Raw genomic sequence first — 16,501 nt, 5'->3', positions numbered from 1 at the left:
AACTTGTGGCTAAGATGTTTCATAGCCAAAAAAGCAAGTTGCAATGCATGGGCACGCACCAAACCAACAGAGTCACACGCCCACCACAACCACCAAATGGCTAGCACACAACTTTCCGACCAAGTTTTCAGGCCAATCCCTGCCGTGTGCGTCAGTTTGCGGCGACTGAGCACCACCAAACCGAATAAACTACCATGCCACCCACGTCCCAAAGCCTTGAAACACAAACACTTGGGGCTTCAAACAGCGCAGAAGTACTACTCAAAGTGGGCTGTTAGACTTAGCTTAGTAGACCAAAGCCCGGCAAAATCAACCGTCGACATGGAACGGTTAGTCGATTTTCTGTACCAGGATTTAGTGCACTTGTTTGATGATCAAGGAATTGATCGGACGGCGTATGATGAACGTGTGAAATTCAGGGATCCAATCACCAAGCATGACTCTATAACTGGCTACTTGTTGAACATTGCCTTCTTGAAGACAGTCTTCACTCCCAAGTTCCAGTTGCATTGGGTCAAACAGGTAACAGTTTAAGGTTTTGCTTAGTTCTGTGTTCTTTCTCTTATTAGATTAACTACTAGATTATTGGGAATTTTAGGCATTGAATTATTGATTATGTTGACCAAATATAAGAATCTAACTGGGCAGTTCAGTGGTTTTCAACTTTTCATAGAATGAAATGATGTAACTTAGAATTTTGGATGATGCATAGCTAAACCCTACATTAATAAAGTTTTAGGGAACCTGTTTTAATATGACTATGTTGAAGATGAAAGAAAATTGTGTATGTTCCTATTCTCATTTATGCTGCATATATATGTTGGATGATGATATGATGTTGACAAGTCAAAGTCAAACTAAAATATTTCATAGTTACTGAGTATTGATATGAGTTCTATACTTCTATTGTTGTTTGATGATCATCTGAGGAAAAGATATTTGATTGCAGTCTCAAACTTTTTAGTTTAAAGTTTTCAATCTATGCATATTCATGTTGATGTCCGCTTAAACATTGTAGTGCTACTGTTTTAGTTTACTGATTAAGTTGCTATATAGTCAGGACCATATGAAATCACTACAAGGTGGACTATGGTTATGAAATTCATCCCTCTGCCTTGGAAACCAGAATTGATCTTCACTGGTACTTCTGTTATGGGAATCAACCCTGAAACCGGGAAGTTCTGCAGCCATGTGGTAACAATCATCCACCTCATGACTCTTCATAGAACAATATATATGATAGAGTGTATTGTCAAAAAAATGTTCATGTATCTATAATGTACATGTAGGACTTCTGGGATTCCATAAGGAAGAATGACTATTTTTCTGTAGAAGGTTTGTTAGATGTATTCAAGCAGGTATTGGCAGACTCGATCATTATTCACTTTCCATTATCATGTATAGAGATTCTTTCTTGCCTTAGTCTCTTCTTGTATGTAAAACCCTGCAGCTGAGGATTTACAAAACTCCAGACTTGGAAACACCAAAATATGAGATACTAAAGAGAACAGCAAATTATGAGGTGTGTTCTCCTTTCAGTGAATGGCCAATGTTGTATTCATTAAAACTTGGGCTTTTAGACTCCATTCTCTTAAGTTAATTCAATTCCAATGAATGAATAGCATTACATTTGAAGGTCTTTTTGTCTATAACTCAATTTGGTTGGAAGGTTTTATTGTTTTAGTTAGTTGATTCCTGGATTGGTTCTACAGGTAAGAAAGTACTCCCCTTTTATAGTGGTAGAAGGAAGTGTAGACAAGCTGTCTGGATCAGCTGGTTTCAATGATGTTACTGGGTGAGTGCTTGCGTTACAGCTTAGCTAATCATGTGCTTTTAAAAAAATAAAAAATAAAAATAAAAATTTTGAACTTTTGTTTCTTCTCTTTGATGATATGGAAAATGGAATTTGTTTAGGTACATCTTCGGAAAGAACTCGAAAATGGAGAAGATACCAATGACAACTCCAGTGTTCACAGAGGCATCTGATGCTGAATTTTCCAAAGTATCCATCAAAGTATGTCTTCCACTAGACAAGGATTTAAGCAGGTGGAGAATTAATAGATGTTAGATATATATTGTACTTACATTGTCCATGTGTTAATAAAAAAACGTGTGCTGTGACCAGTTTACCAGATCCTAATGCAGAAACAATTAGCTTGAAAAAAATGGAAGAAGGCATTGCTGCTGTTACCAAGTTCAGTGGGAAGCCTACCGAAGATGTTGTTCGTGAAAAGGAGAAATTGCTGCGTGCTAGTCTTATTAGAGATGGTCTCAAACCTAAGGCCGGTTGTATGCTTGCTCGTTACAATGACCCCGGCCGAACTTGGAGCTTTATACTGGTATGTAACATCAGTCTGATAATGTGTTCTCAGATATCCCTAATTTTGTATGATATATGGAGAAAACTTCACCAAAGAAAATTCCTACTATTGAAACTTCATCTAATAAGTTACAAGATATCTACCTTTTGACATTGAAGCTTTGAAATTACTGCAAGCAACCGTTTTTGAAGAAAATTTCAACAATTGAAGCTTCATCTAATAAGTCACAAGATATATATCTACCCTTTCGCATTTTGAAGCTTTATAATTACTGCAAGCAACCCTTATTCAAGAAAACTTGAACTAAGAATTGACATCTATTCCGTTTGTTCGACTTTGGCCTGATTTTTAATAGCCCTAGTAGTAGTAATCTTGCTAGCTGTTCCTTGTACTGCCTTCTAGGCAAAGCAAAACCAGTAGCAAGTAACCTTGATCATTAAGCTTTTGTTTGTACTTTTAGTTATCTTTTGGCTATCAAATCCTAGAGAGTTTTGCTTTCTTCACTCTAACGATTGAGTTTTGATTTTGTTTTGGTGCTGATTGCATTTTAGAGAAATGAAGTGCTGATATGGCTGGAGGAATTCACATTGGAGTAGCATGTTCAACATTGCCTATTGTTCAACTAACTTTCCTCTTGTGTCATTTTTCTCCAACGCAAAGTTACTACTGTAAGATTTCTTTTCCTCTATTAAAGTTTGCTTTCCTGTAACCAACTTTGACCAGAATTGCATATGCTTGATACTTAATGCCAACTTAAATTAGTTAGTAACATATCCTTTTCAACTCTTCAAGATTCCATTTCACCCTCACCATTACCTCATAAAACAGTTTGGAATCAAATCTTTCTAAACAAACAGACTTAGAAATTTCCTCATTATTGAAGTTGGTTTGTTCTTTCTGTTATTAGAAGATCATAGCTCATATCAGCCATAGATTGAGTTGAAGAACAGCTTAGCATGTGGAGTCAGCTGACAAGAGGGACAGATCAGGGACAGTGATAGAGAGTTGTACCCTTTATATCCATGTGAACAACTGGTCATCAACCTCGTCGATGGTCCCTCCTCTAAATTGCCTGCCCTATTGTACAACAATACTAGCTAGTTCACTTTTATACCAGTCAAATATAATATAAGCTTCTGGCTTTGTTCTTGACGGCTCCTTAACTGTAATGGGCGGCGCAATTTTATTGTATTTCAATACTCTTCTTGAATCTCACTTCTCATATTTAAGAGAGTTTCTATTGGACCTCTTAATCTACTCACTAGACCTCCCTCAATTTTTAATTATTCAATGACATATGTATCCTTATACAAAAAGACTGTTAAAGACAGCAAACTAATAAGGAAAATATTTTTTTTCTCTACAAAGCTTTATAATAATGGAAACACATTTATAGTACTTTAATTATTAATTTCCATTTTAGTTCTCATTTCATATTTCTCATTTTCTTTGTAAAAGCTTTTAAAAAAGAAAAAATCAAGAGAAAATGCATTTAAAATTACTTGGCGAATTATATAAAAATAAAACTATGATAAAAATGTTTTTCTCTTGGGCTTGAGGATCATGAAACGGGGGATAGAGAGCCCTCATGTAAACTAACCAAATAAGTTTGTAAAGCGCCATATAAGACAAAAATAAATAATAAAAGAATAGAGCGTGAACAAATTTAATATTGCAACCTATCTAAATTCCAGCATGCAACCATAAACCATAAAAACTAAGCTTTGAAAATCCATAATTAAGCATGAAATAGTAGGCTTGAAAAACCCCTAATAAATTTATTTTAATTAGTTACACTATCTTTTTTCAATAATTATCTCTTCTTCTTTTTTTGAACAATGTCAAGTTTATTTTGTGGTAAATAAATAATTATGGGAGCACTAACTCATCTTTAATGCTCCCAAAAATTTTCTTTTATGAGTAAGGTTAAGTTAGGACCTGAGTTTGATTATGGCTTCTCAAAATAGTTTGCAAGTTCGCTATGTTAGTAGGCAGGCCAATGTAGTGGCCCATACGTTAGCTGCTCACGGGGGTAGTTTGATGCAGGATTGTTTTTATGTTTCAGTTTCTAGTTTTTTAGCAGCTGCTATAGCAGCTGAACTTCCAGTGGTGTAATCTTTAGTTTTTTCAATAAAGGGCTTACCTCCTTCTCTAAAAAAAAAAAGTTAGGAATTTGAAAGAGGTTTACTTAGCAAATTTTACTTTTTAAAAAGTAAATAGGAGGTGTAAAGAGATGAGAGGTCAAATGAGCAAATATGGAGGTCCCAATAGAAAAACTCCATATTTAATGAGGGTTTGACATTTTCTTTTCCAATCATCATATTGATCATACCATTTCTATCGTCACTATATTTGTTTCATTTTGAAAAGCAAAATTAAAGGGAAGAACATTTGAGGTATTATTTTCACATATACCAAAGGCCAAAGGATTTTTACTTTTCCCTATTTTTGATAAATATAATGACGGATTTTTTTTTTTTTTTGAATAAGGGAATTATCTTCATATAATAGAAAGACTCAAAGAGTCGATTACAATCGTATTGTAATACATCCAGAAAAGTTCTAGGAGTATTAACAAATGATTTGAAATTTGTGCTAGCCTCAAGCCAAATAGATATAATGACGGATTTTTTGTAACTACTAACCACGAAAAATGAAGAACAATTACATTGTTAGTATCTGATTTTTTATATTTTTCTTTTATATTCGTAATTTTCCAAATAGATATAGACTTAAAATTACGGCATCTTTCCTAGCACTACAATCCCTTCGGAAAAAAAAAAAAAAAACACTAACAAATAACTATATTAGTTAAGTAGTGCGAGAGGATTCGAACACTTGACCACGTGGGAGCAAATTTCGATTAAAAGCTATTCCATCCAACTAAAAATATATCACATCAATATTGGCACATGATTCATGTACTTGTAGACTTAGTTGTTGATGTCTTTTTGGTATATATGTCTTGATTCTCCTCCTCTTAGGCCACGTTTGGTTCGCGGAAAAGAAGCATCAGGAAAGGCGTTTGGGATGCAAAAGGAAGGGAAATTGTTTCCTAAAGGAAGGGAAAATAAGGGGGAAAGTTGTTCCTTCCAAATCTCAAAAGAATCACTTTCCCCTATTATTTTCTTGCATTTATTATTCACAACGTATTATTTTATTACATTATTGACAAACTTTTAACAACTTTCCTGATAACTTTCCTTAGAGCAACTCCAACAGCTTCTCTATAATTTTTGTATTATAGGGAAGCAAAAGTCAAAGCTTTAAGCAATTTTTCTTCTTCAACTCCAACAGATTCCCTAGTTTACAGCAATCTCTAAAATCTCCAAATTCTTCCTTAAAATTTTAGAGATTGCAGTAAATTTAGGGAATTTTGTTTTCTCTCTCCTCAGTTTCCCTAAAATGGAGAAAGTTATAGGGAATTTGTTGGAGCAAAAGAGGCTCGTTTTTCCCTAAAATAGAGAAAAACTAAAATATGGGGAAACTGTTGGAGTTGCTCTTACGTTACCAAACATCGGAATGGAAAGTTGTTGGGAAATGAAATTTCCCTTCCCATGGGAAAGACAAAGAAATTAATTTCATTTCCGTGAACCAAACGAGGCCTTAGATTCACATAAAATGGAAAAAGATAAAGAAAACACGCAGAAATTAGAAAAATCATAAACCAATCACATAGTGTGTTAAGGTTGGTCGAGCGGTCTAATATAAAAATTCATGTCTAGCATTCGAGTCCCAACTCCCATCAATTTGTGGTCAGTAGGTTTGGGGGGCCTTCAACTTCGTGCGCCTTCAGTAGAAGATTCAGTTTAACTTCATTGTAATATCCTCTTAAATCTCGGTCCGCATACTGACTAGGCTTACGAACGTCGCTGAGGTAGCACACCCTGATAAGTCATGACTCAAAAATTCCAAATGAAATTGCCAACACGCAAGGGACAAGTTGCATAAATTTATTGAAGAGAATAATAATCAGAGAAAAAAAAAAAAAAACAGTAGGAGTGTGATAAATACATATATGTGAAGCAGGAGGCTTATAGAGTTTAGAAAAGTCAAAGGTGAAGCTGCTGGCGCCGGCTTTGTAAACGCCGAACCACCACGCGTACACTTCGCCGCTTTCATGGTTTCCCTGCACCTTCTACACCTCATCATCTTCTATTTAAAAACCTTTACAACCCCTCTCTCTCTCTTTCACGCGCTCTCCTATTTTTAGTTTAATATTTCACTTCAAACTTTGAACCTCTCTCATTACCTTTTGCCTCTTCTCTCTCTCTCTCTCTGGTTCTCGTTGGCTGGCGACGACATTCCTCTGAGATCTGGTGGTGGGTTTCGGCAATCAAGGTCAGTCTTTTCGATCTGGGTTTTGCCTCATTATGAAGCTCGCAGCTTTTTTCTACAACGTTCTGTTTTGTATCTTGGAGTTTTGATCTGTTCTTGGATGTGTGAATTTGTATGGATTCTGTGAAAAGTTTGTTTCTTTGTGTGAGACTTTTTCTGGGTTGTGTAGCATTTGTTGTTAATCTGCTGATATGTTTGGAAAGAACCATGCTTTACTGGAAAATCTGATCTGGGGTTGTAGTGGATTGTGTTTAGCTCCAACTTGTAGGGATCAAAGTGTGAAAGAGATGAGCTTCTGTTCTGTTTCCCCGTTTTTTGTAATCTGTATTGGTGCTGAGATTGGGACCATTAGGTGTCATGAGTATGAGTTCTTTCTGCCTTTTCAATATCTCAGTGATATGTAGCTGTAAATCAGAGAGAACCCTCTTTTTGAAAAGCACCATTGGCTTTCCAAAAGTCATTTCTGGTTGGATTTCAATTGAAAAACTATTGCAATTTGCCTTTATGTCGTGGAAAACCACTTTCTACCATTCTTTTTGGTCTGTGGTAGTTTATCTTCTTTGATTAGAATTGTCTATTAATACATTGGTGTTATGATTTTGTTGTGCATTTGATCTGATTCAAGCTTTTGTATATTTATCAGGGAACAATGGCGGAGCCAAAACCAGATACACCCTTGATCCCACCATCATCTACACCCTCATCCAATCGGAACCTCCCCGACTTCAAAAAATCCATTAAGCTAAAATATGTGAAGCTTGGTTACCATATTCTCATCACCCATGGAATGTACCTCTTTCTTTCCCCCCTCGTGGTTGTTATTGCTGCCCAACTCTCAACATTTTCGCTCCAAGATCTTTATGATCTTTGGGAGCATCTCCAATACAACCTGATTTCGGTGATTATCTGCTCGACCCTCCTGGTGTTCCTATCCACTGTCTACTTTCTTACACGCCCTCGCCCTGTGTACCTTGTTAACTTCTCCTGTTACAAGCCAGAAGAAACTCGAAAATGCACCAAAAAGATCTTTATGGAACAGTCTAAGATGACTGGTACATTCTCAGAGGAGAATCTACAGTTCCAGAGAAGGATCCTTGAGAGATCCGGCCTTGGTGATTCAACATACCTTCCAGAGGCTGTACTCAACATTCCTCCAAATCCGTCAATGAAAGAAGCCAGAAAAGAAGCTGAGGCAGTGATGTTTGGTGCCATTGACGAACTTTTTGCCAAGACATCTGTAAAACCCAAGGACATTGGAATATTGATTGTCAACTGCAGTTTGTTCAATCCAACTCCATCTCTTTCTGCCATGGTTATCAACCATTACCAGCTTCGAGGGAACATAGTCAGCTACAATCTTGGTGGAATGGGATGCAGCGCAGGTCTCATCTCAATTGATCTTGCTCAAAAGCTTCTTCAGGTGCATCCTAACTCTTATGCGCTGGTTATCAGCATGGAGAACATCACATTGAACTGGTACTTTGGGAATGATCGCTCAAAGCTTGTTTCAAATTGCTTATTTCGGATGGGAGGGGCTGCTATACTTCTTTCAAACAAAAGCTCAGACAGAAGAAGGTCCAAATACCGATTGGTTCAAACTGTCCGCACGCACAAGGGTGCTGATGACAAGTGCTTTAGCTGTGTTACCCAAGAAGAAGATGATGCTGGGAAGATTGGTGTTACTCTATCAAAGGACCTGATGGCTGTAGCAGGTGATGCTTTGAAGACCAATATCACCACATTGGGGCCTCTTGTTCTTCCAATGTCCGAGCAGCTGCTTTTCTTTGCTACATTGGTGGGTAGGAAACTCTTCAAGATGAAGATCAAACCTTACATCCCAGATTTCAGACTTGCTTTTGAGCATTTCTGCATTCATGCTGGAGGAAGAGCCGTCTTGGATGAATTGGAGAAGAACCTGCATCTATCTGATTGGCATATGGAGCCATCAAGGATGACACTATACCGATTTGGAAACACCTCAAGCAGTTCTCTCTGGTATGAGTTGGCTTACACAGAAGCAAAGGGAAGGATCAAGAAAGGAGATAGAACATGGCAGATAGCTTTTGGGTCGGGATTCAAGTGTAATAGTGCTGTGTGGAAAGCTCTCAAGAGCATAGATCCTGCAAAGGAAAAGAGCCCATGGTTGGCTGAAATTGATCAGTTCCCAGTCGATGTTCCAAGGGTGTCAACCTTCTAAATTTCTAAGTTGGTCTTCCCCCATTCTTATGCCACTACCATTTTGGTGGCTTTTGCTAGATTTTTTCTCTTCTTTTCTTATTAATGAGATGTTTAGAATTGGTTTTCTTTCTTTTCCATGTCTGAGGTTCTAGGGAGGGATTTCCTTGTTTCTTTTAGGGCAGATTATTCGGTGGTTTTAGGGTGGAGTGCAGTGAGTATGGAGAGGGACATGTATTTAGTACAATTGCATTTCGAGCCTTTCAAATAGTTACTGAATTTGAACTGATGATGGAATTGATTGTTGGAACTAAATGATTTTGTCCCGCATAATTAACATTCTGTTGTTGAATCATGGAAACTAATATCTCCAGAGTTTTGCAAAAAGTTTATAGATCTCAATGACATCGGTACGGTTTTCACCTTACAGGTTTCAGAATGAAATAACTACATCTAAAAATCTAAATCGAGAATAATTAGGCCCTCACCAACCGATTTATGCAAAAAGAATGGTAATGGTAGTCCAAAACATGCCCTTGATACCGGGGATGACAATACGACATTATGACAAGGTTCCTAACGTGAGCCTAAGATTAAATAAGTAAAGAAAACGTCTTCCGATCACATTATCCATTACAAATACTATCAGACATGAAGATTAACTAACAAATTAAACACAAATCTAAGGAGAGTCTTCTCATAGAACTTTGGCCATTTCCATTACTCCTTGGTGGACTTGTTGATAAGTGACTTGTGAATGTGAGGGATGACACCTCCACCAGCAATGGTACCTTTAATCAGAGTATCAAGTTCTTCGTCACCACGGATTGCAAGCTGCAAATGCCTGGGAGTGATACGTTTCACCTTCAGATCTTTACTGGCATTGCCTGCCAACTCTAAAACTTCAGCAGTCAGATACTCCAAGATAGCTGCAGAATAAACTGCAGCAGTTGCTCCCACTCTCCCATTAGCTGTGGTCCTTTGCTTCAGGAGACGGTGGATACGACCCACAGGAAACTAGAAATTTTGTCATCACAGAATAAATTAGTAAATGACAGATATCCAGCAACTCTAGCGATGAAAAGTCCATGAACTGACTTGAAAATAATATAAAGACAGAGATTCAAAATCTTAGAGAAGTTCAAAACATCACAGCAGAAGCTGTCTTTACAATGAAGGTCTTAGATAGGTATATTATGAAAAGTTTCTAGTTTACAGTATTCCCAGATAATTGAGTTATGAATTTAGTTAACTATAGGTCGTCTATTGGAATATTCCCATCACAGTAAACGTTCCTTCACCATTAGAGAGTCAACACATGAAAATAAATCTGAATCTGGAGGTTGCAGGTAGATCCTCCCACTCTAACATCATGATCAATCAGTAGGTTCATCACCATTCCAAAAACTTATGCAACTAACATCTTTCATATTCCGACATTAATTATATTGTATTAGCTCAAACCAAGAGATACCAAACATATATCAAACGTATGGTAGAGAACTACACATTAAGGTAGGAATTTAAAAACCCGAAATTGTTAACTAAGCCTAGCGTTTAATTCATGTTTACTGAGACACATGAAGCAAGCAGAGTCTATTCCAGTCTTCTAGATATTCTAATCTTATCGAAACAGTTACCCCCTGAAATTTCATAAACTACATCAATTTCATATGTTTCATGGTTAGCTAGACACTTGAAACTTCAAATTCAACACTCCAATGTATCTAGCTATCTAAATCTCTTTCAAGTCCAAACTCTTCCATTGGATTTCGGTTCTCCCAACTAACAACATGGTTAAAAAAACTAAAAAGATCCTAATTACATCCTCCCTTTTGGTTTTTCTCTAGTAAAAACTAAATCTTTGAGGTTAATCACCAAAATAAGTAAAACCCAATATCAGCACCAACAAAAAGCTCCAATCTTTATCAGATTAAAACCCCCAAAATCAAAACCCACATGGTAATTTCGAAACCCTAACTCGCAAAATTGAGAAAGAAGAAGAAGAAGGCAAATCACCTGAAGGCCAGCTCGTGAGGATCTCGAGGTGGGTTTCTTCTTGTCCTTGTCTTTATTGTTGCTGGCACCTTTGCCCATAATCAAACCCTTCGCGCCCTTCCCTGACATCTTTTCCCGCTAAAAAATTTCCCCCAAAGATTTGATCTTTTTGATTCGAGGATTACAGAGAGAGCTTCTCTTCTCTAGAGAGAGAAACCACCCAAAGAGCCTTTTAGAGAGAGAGAGAGAGAGAGAGAGAGAAACAAAAATCCCCAATTTCACAAATGGTCGGCCAAACCTTTAGAGGCCCCTACTTATTCACCCCACTTTGACTAAAATACCCCTCACTTTTCTTCCAATTTACGATAACTAGCACTCTGATGGTTTTATTCGTTTTCTGAATCTAGAGGTCGGTTGACCATTGACCGCCTTTTGCTTCATCACATATTTATCCAACAAATAGGCACCCGAATTTAGTTTCCTTAATTTTTCTTTGTAGGTTATGTTATGATCCATAATTGTTATACAAGAAATTAAAACCAGAAGCTGACAAGTTCGATTTTATAGGTAATCTGAACAAGCAGTAACAAGAACATGGTCTATATCTCAACAATGCATAAGTGAGAACTAAAAGTTGTACAAAAAATTTGTTTTCAATCTGTCTATGTGACCAAGTAGTAATTTAGCCAGGATAGATCTGAACTGTGCCACGCACGGCTAATACACTCTCTGGACAAAGTCACACGTTCACTGCTGCTGCTGCTGCGGGAGCCTCTTCCTTCTCTTTTGACTTGGCCTCGTCAGAAATTTGGAAGCCCTCAATCTTGCGAGAGACCTCTTCCACAGGTGGCTTCACCTTTCCGACTGCCCCATTTGCTGCCTGTGCCTCGCTTTCTTCGTGAGTCAGAGGACCGGTCTGCCATATTCTGATGGTGCCATCTTCAGATCCAGAGGCATATGACTCCCCTCCTGGTGAAAAACGAACGCAGTGTACAGGACCATGGTGACCCTTATTGCAAGCTGCATTGAGTTGCAATAGATAGTATTGGTAAAGGATCAGGAATGGAAACACAACATAAAATCCGAGGACAGACACAAGGTATAACTTTAACTGACAAGGAGTATAGTCCATACTATCACAGATTAAACATGTCATACTCCTCCAAGAAGATTCAGAAAGAAAGGAATGTTGTTTGGATCACTTACCAATCTCATCACCGGTATGGAAATCAAAAACATGAACCCACATGTCTTCACCACCAGCAATGAACTTGTTCCCAAACTTTGGTTCCAGCGAAACTGATTCTACTGTACAAGGCATGTTGTAGCTCTTCACCAATCCAAAGCTGAAAGCAAGTAAAGGGCATAAGAAAACTGAGCAGAAACTCTGAAAAATAGTGAACACTATAACAAACTCATAACTTACTAATTTGCATCCCAAAACTTCACTGTAGACCCATCAGCAGTTGTGATGTAACGACCATCTTGACTGACTTCAGAGCTAGTTACAGATGACTTGGTATCAAGTGTTTGAACTATTTTCCCAGTTCTTACATCCCATAATCTGTACGTTTACCAATAACTACCAGTCATTTTATAGGAAAAAAATACGTAACTAAATAAACAATGAGTCAATATAACATCAGATGATTTCGTAGAAATGCATACCTGACACCCCCCATATCAGTGCAAGAACTTAAAATGGTCTGATCACTGTGGAGCCATGCAGCGGTTCTAACCGAACCAGGGGATTTGTCCACTTCTCTTGGAGGGGCATCTGGGCGGTTCAAATCATATATACGTATAACTTTCTCTACTCCTCCAGTAAGCAAAAGGTGTGTATCCTATTACCAGATTAAGAGAATAAGATTAAGATACAAAAATACCAAATAAGAAAAGGCATGTCATACAAAATGAGAATTCCAGCATAAATCTCATAAACTATTGATATTCAAACTAGCACTAACTATGATGGCGTCTAAATATTATCATAAAGCTTTAGCTGTTGATGCATGACAGCTGAGGCCCATAGAAACATTCAAAGTCTACCTTTATATTAAAATCCCTCTTTGTATAGCACCAAAGCCACTAGGAAAACATTTTCAAATTAAAGGTAGGCAGATAGCTACTCAATGAATTCAATATCAATCACTGAATACAGTGGAATACACATTAAATTCTACATTATCACATTTAGCATGACTTTCATAACAGATAACACTACACTAACTACAGAAATGGAAAGAGCATAAATTGTATGTTCATTATTCTGTAAGTTCATTTCACTTCTACGGAGCTATCGTGCCAAGAAGATGACTCTACCTCTGAGAATGCACATGCTCGAACAATGTGCTTGTGTTCAAACGAGTGTAGCACATCTCCTGTTAATGCATCCCAAACTTTCCTGCACACGCAAATAACATATGTAAGAAACAGAATTATGGTCTTAATTTTCAGCTAGCATACAGCAAATAAAAGGAAAGCTATTGACCACATCATCTAACAACACAAAATATTGGGAAATTAAAAGACAAAGCCATACGCAGAGAAATCTGCAGAAGCAGTGGCAGCCCTTAGAGCATTAGTATCCAAACAGCAACTCCAGACTGCACCCTTATGTCCTTCAAATGTTCCAATCCAATCTCCGGTCTCTCCATTTCTCAGCATGGGACTAGAATCTAACAACACAAGCAGGCAAAACTTAGGTTTTCCAACTAAATGACTTCAATAGATTAAGTAACAATTTCAATCACAAACCATTAAGGACCAGCTACACAACAATGATTTTAACACCTCATATAATCCAATACCCTCCTTCGTCAATATCAGAAACTCACTACTGTTCAGTACACACTAATAGTGCAATAAATTTCAACTTCTAGTAGCTCTAAGGTTCCTAAACGTGACTTAAACCACTGATCCATAACATTTTCTTTCGGCTGGGACAGCTGGACCATATATCCTAAAAACATATCTCATCACAAGTTTACTTAATCTATGAGAACTTATGATCACACAGACTAGCCAAAACACTAAATCCAAAGTCTCCACCAATCTACATCCAGACTCCATTGCAGAAACAAAAACCCCATCACCTTATACACAAATGATAGACATTTACACAGCATTATACAAAGTAACAGAGGACTATTCAAGCATGTATTTCAATCCAAACACATATACAGAAAGACTGAATCTTCGGATATCGAAACACATACCCTTACTGGCACTGATGAGGAAGAAACCATCGGGAGTGATCGGACTGTAAAACAGATCCACGACCGGCCGGGAATGGCCGTGGCAAACCAGCGGGACGGCCACCTTCTTCTTCTCCATAGCTAATCCGAAACCCAAAAAAAAAAAAAAAAAAAAAAAAGATGCTTTCTTTTTCGTGATCCGAACCTAGAAGATTGAAAGATTCAGAAACCCTAACCCTAATGGAGTTAAATTGCCCTAAAAATCAAAGCTTTGTTAATTTGGGGATTTTGTGCAGAGAAAGAGAAATTGGAAATTGGCGGTATTTGGACACAGGTGGGAAGACGAAAGAATGAGAAGTTGAAACAAATCCACACCTCCTAACCCTCAACAATGGCTGGCTCTGATTGGAATCAAAATCTAAGTACAGAGAGGAAAAACCTAATTTGGAAATCTAAAAGGAAAATGTTAAAAGAGAACAGACTCACAGAGGGCTAGGCGCAAAGACCATGTTTGGCCACTGCTTTACATTATATACACACACACTCACTCTTGGGCCTTCTATTAAGGCTTCTTTCTTAACTGGTCCAACACAGCCCACATTACCCACTCATGTACATGAGTGTCTCTTCTTCTTCTTCTTTTTTTTTTTTTTTTTTTTAATGACAGAAAAAACTAACAACAACTAAAAAACAACGTCTCCACAAACGCCCCTCTAAGCTGATCCAACTGAAATGCTAGGACACTAAAAGGGGTAAACAAAAGAGCCAGACATAAGGATTATTAGAAATCTTTGGCAGCTCATCTAACTGATCTGCTATGAAATTGGCCTCACAATGTGTCGGAAAAGAATCGATTGAAACTGAAGAAAGAGGGAGTTCAGATAAAAAGAAAAAAAGCTGGTGGATTTCAGATAAAAAAAAAGAGAGTAAAGCTTGTGAGTTGTGGCCTGTTCCAACCTCAGATTGCGAATTTCACGAGTTTAAATCTCAATGTTATTTCTAGTTAAAGAGAAAGTGTGCTTGTACTAATACCATGAAGGATGTAAAAATAATGAAATTTATGACAGTTGTTGCATGATACGGATCCTAACATACTAAATTCTTTGTTAAGGATGTCGAATTAGAGTTAAATTACAGTTCTCTTAGTTAAGGACTTCGGTTCATAAAGATAAATAACACGTGTTATGCTTTAGGGTGCGGCTATTGTCACCCTACCATTTTCTTAGTTCACCCTACAAATATTTGAATTATTAAAAGACTATGTTACCCAAGTGCAAAATGATTAATAAGTACAGTAATTTTCTAAAAGCCAAATCTGTAAGGACAGCTAAATACATAACCAATTAAGTAAATAGAAAGACTACTTAATTTCTCATTAGATAACATTGATCTTCATCTTCTCCACCCAAATTTGAATATTTTACTATTTTTTGGTCTTTTTATTATTGACTCCTCATCTTTAATTCATTATTCAATTTGCAAACCATTAGTGTGAACTTCATCAAAATCTTTGCAATACCCTTTGTGAACACTGATGTAAAAGTATAAAACACCCAAAAAAAAAAAACAATCTCTTCTTCATTGCTCATAGTTGTTAACTTACTAATCTTTTGACATGGATTGAAATAGATGAACATTGAAATAAATGGACAAATAAAAAAAATGGAAGTAAATCAGATTATGATTTTATGAGGAAACTTTAATATATTTTAGTTCTTTTATTGGTATAAATTAAATGAGAGATTTTAGTTAAAAAAATTCTTTTTTCAATTGGATATGTCATATAAGGATATTTTTTAGAATGAGAAATGGATTAGATAAGTATATTTAATAATAGAAATTAAAATGTAAGATGTAATGAGCAAGTAGGGTGAACAAAAAAAATGGAAGGGTGGCAATAGCCGCACCCTATGCTTTATTGAAAGGGAGCAACGATTCCTGATCTTTTTATTTTAAAATAAAAATGCATTTATATGTGAATTCAAATAAATCCGTAACAGTTTTATTCATTTGTTAGCACTCTAGAAAAGTTGTCTGATTCATAGATTCAAGATATGTGAAAGCCAAGAATGATGATATTTTCTAGTCAGGTTCTAAGATGAGGGCCCATGAATTTATCACCTTAAGCTCACTCGGCTATCGACTAGTATCTCCTTCTCATCCCTTCTCTATGAGTTTTAGTAGTTAGAAATATTTATTTCCTTTTATTTTATAGTTATTAGTTTTTCTTTATCAGTAATTCTCGACTCATTCGCATACTTCGCTCCCACCCTCAAAACCTAACCTTCCATTATATGCAAGTATTTCTAGTCTAAATAACAAATCATACAACAAGAATTTCAAGTTTTCAACTTCTTTGAGATAAAAATTGTCTTTAATTATTTACCACATAATGTGGTAAGGTTGCCCGAGCGGCTAAGCATGAAACTCCCATATCTAGTGTTCAAGTTCCACTAACCTTCAGTAGATGAT

General features: G+C 36.8%; 4 protein-coding genes across 4 annotated transcripts; 2 read left to right on the top strand and 2 right to left on the bottom strand.

Moving 5' to 3' along the window:
* On the top strand, window positions 1–3,582 carry LOC133710870 (uncharacterized). Its single transcript, XM_062137006.1, has 10 exons — window positions 1–329; window positions 420–522; window positions 1,057–1,194; window positions 1,290–1,358; window positions 1,451–1,522; window positions 1,713–1,795; window positions 1,915–2,046; window positions 2,126–2,339; window positions 2,873–2,989; window positions 3,229–3,582. The coding sequence occupies exons 1-9, from the start codon at window positions 97–99 to the stop codon at window positions 2,915–2,917; spliced, it is 1,089 nt and encodes a 362-aa protein (XP_061992990.1). The 5' UTR covers window positions 1–96; the 3' UTR covers window positions 2,918–2,989; window positions 3,229–3,582.
* A 2,783-nt stretch (window positions 3,583–6,365) lies between these two features.
* LOC133710861 (3-ketoacyl-CoA synthase 11) lies at window positions 6,366–9,123 on the top strand. The gene is made up of 2 exons (XM_062136999.1): window positions 6,366–6,662; window positions 7,303–9,123. The coding sequence occupies exon 2, from the start codon at window positions 7,309–7,311 to the stop codon at window positions 8,854–8,856; it is 1,548 nt and encodes a 515-aa protein (XP_061992983.1). The 5' UTR covers window positions 6,366–6,662; window positions 7,303–7,308; the 3' UTR covers window positions 8,857–9,123.
* A 177-nt stretch (window positions 9,124–9,300) lies between these two features.
* Window positions 9,301–11,116, bottom strand: LOC133710889 (probable histone H2A variant 3). Its single transcript, XM_062137027.1, has 2 exons — window positions 10,854–11,116; window positions 9,301–9,851 (listed from the first exon to the last, which is right to left on the bottom strand). Exons 1-2 carry the CDS (start codon window positions 10,959–10,961, stop codon window positions 9,555–9,557), a joined length of 405 nt encoding a protein of 134 aa, XP_061993011.1. The 5' UTR covers window positions 10,962–11,116; the 3' UTR covers window positions 9,301–9,554.
* Window positions 11,117–11,365: 249 nt separating this feature from the next.
* Window positions 11,366–14,540, bottom strand: LOC133710880 (uncharacterized). The gene is made up of 7 exons (XM_062137016.1): window positions 14,051–14,540; window positions 13,375–13,510; window positions 13,155–13,236; window positions 12,501–12,676; window positions 12,259–12,396; window positions 12,039–12,178; window positions 11,366–11,852 (listed from the first exon to the last, which is right to left on the bottom strand). Exons 1-7 carry the CDS (start codon window positions 14,166–14,168, stop codon window positions 11,572–11,574), a joined length of 1,071 nt encoding a protein of 356 aa, XP_061993000.1. The 5' UTR covers window positions 14,169–14,540; the 3' UTR covers window positions 11,366–11,571.
* Between the last annotated feature and the right edge of the window lie 1,961 nt (window positions 14,541–16,501).

This window comes from Rosa rugosa, chromosome 1, assembly GCF_958449725.1.
Source record: "Rosa rugosa chromosome 1, drRosRugo1.1, whole genome shotgun sequence".
In the NCBI taxonomy this organism is placed as follows: domain Eukaryota; kingdom Viridiplantae; phylum Streptophyta; class Magnoliopsida; order Rosales; family Rosaceae; genus Rosa; species Rosa rugosa.
Note: the sequence above shows the minus strand (reverse complement) of the source record. Positions and strands in the feature narration are given on the sequence as shown.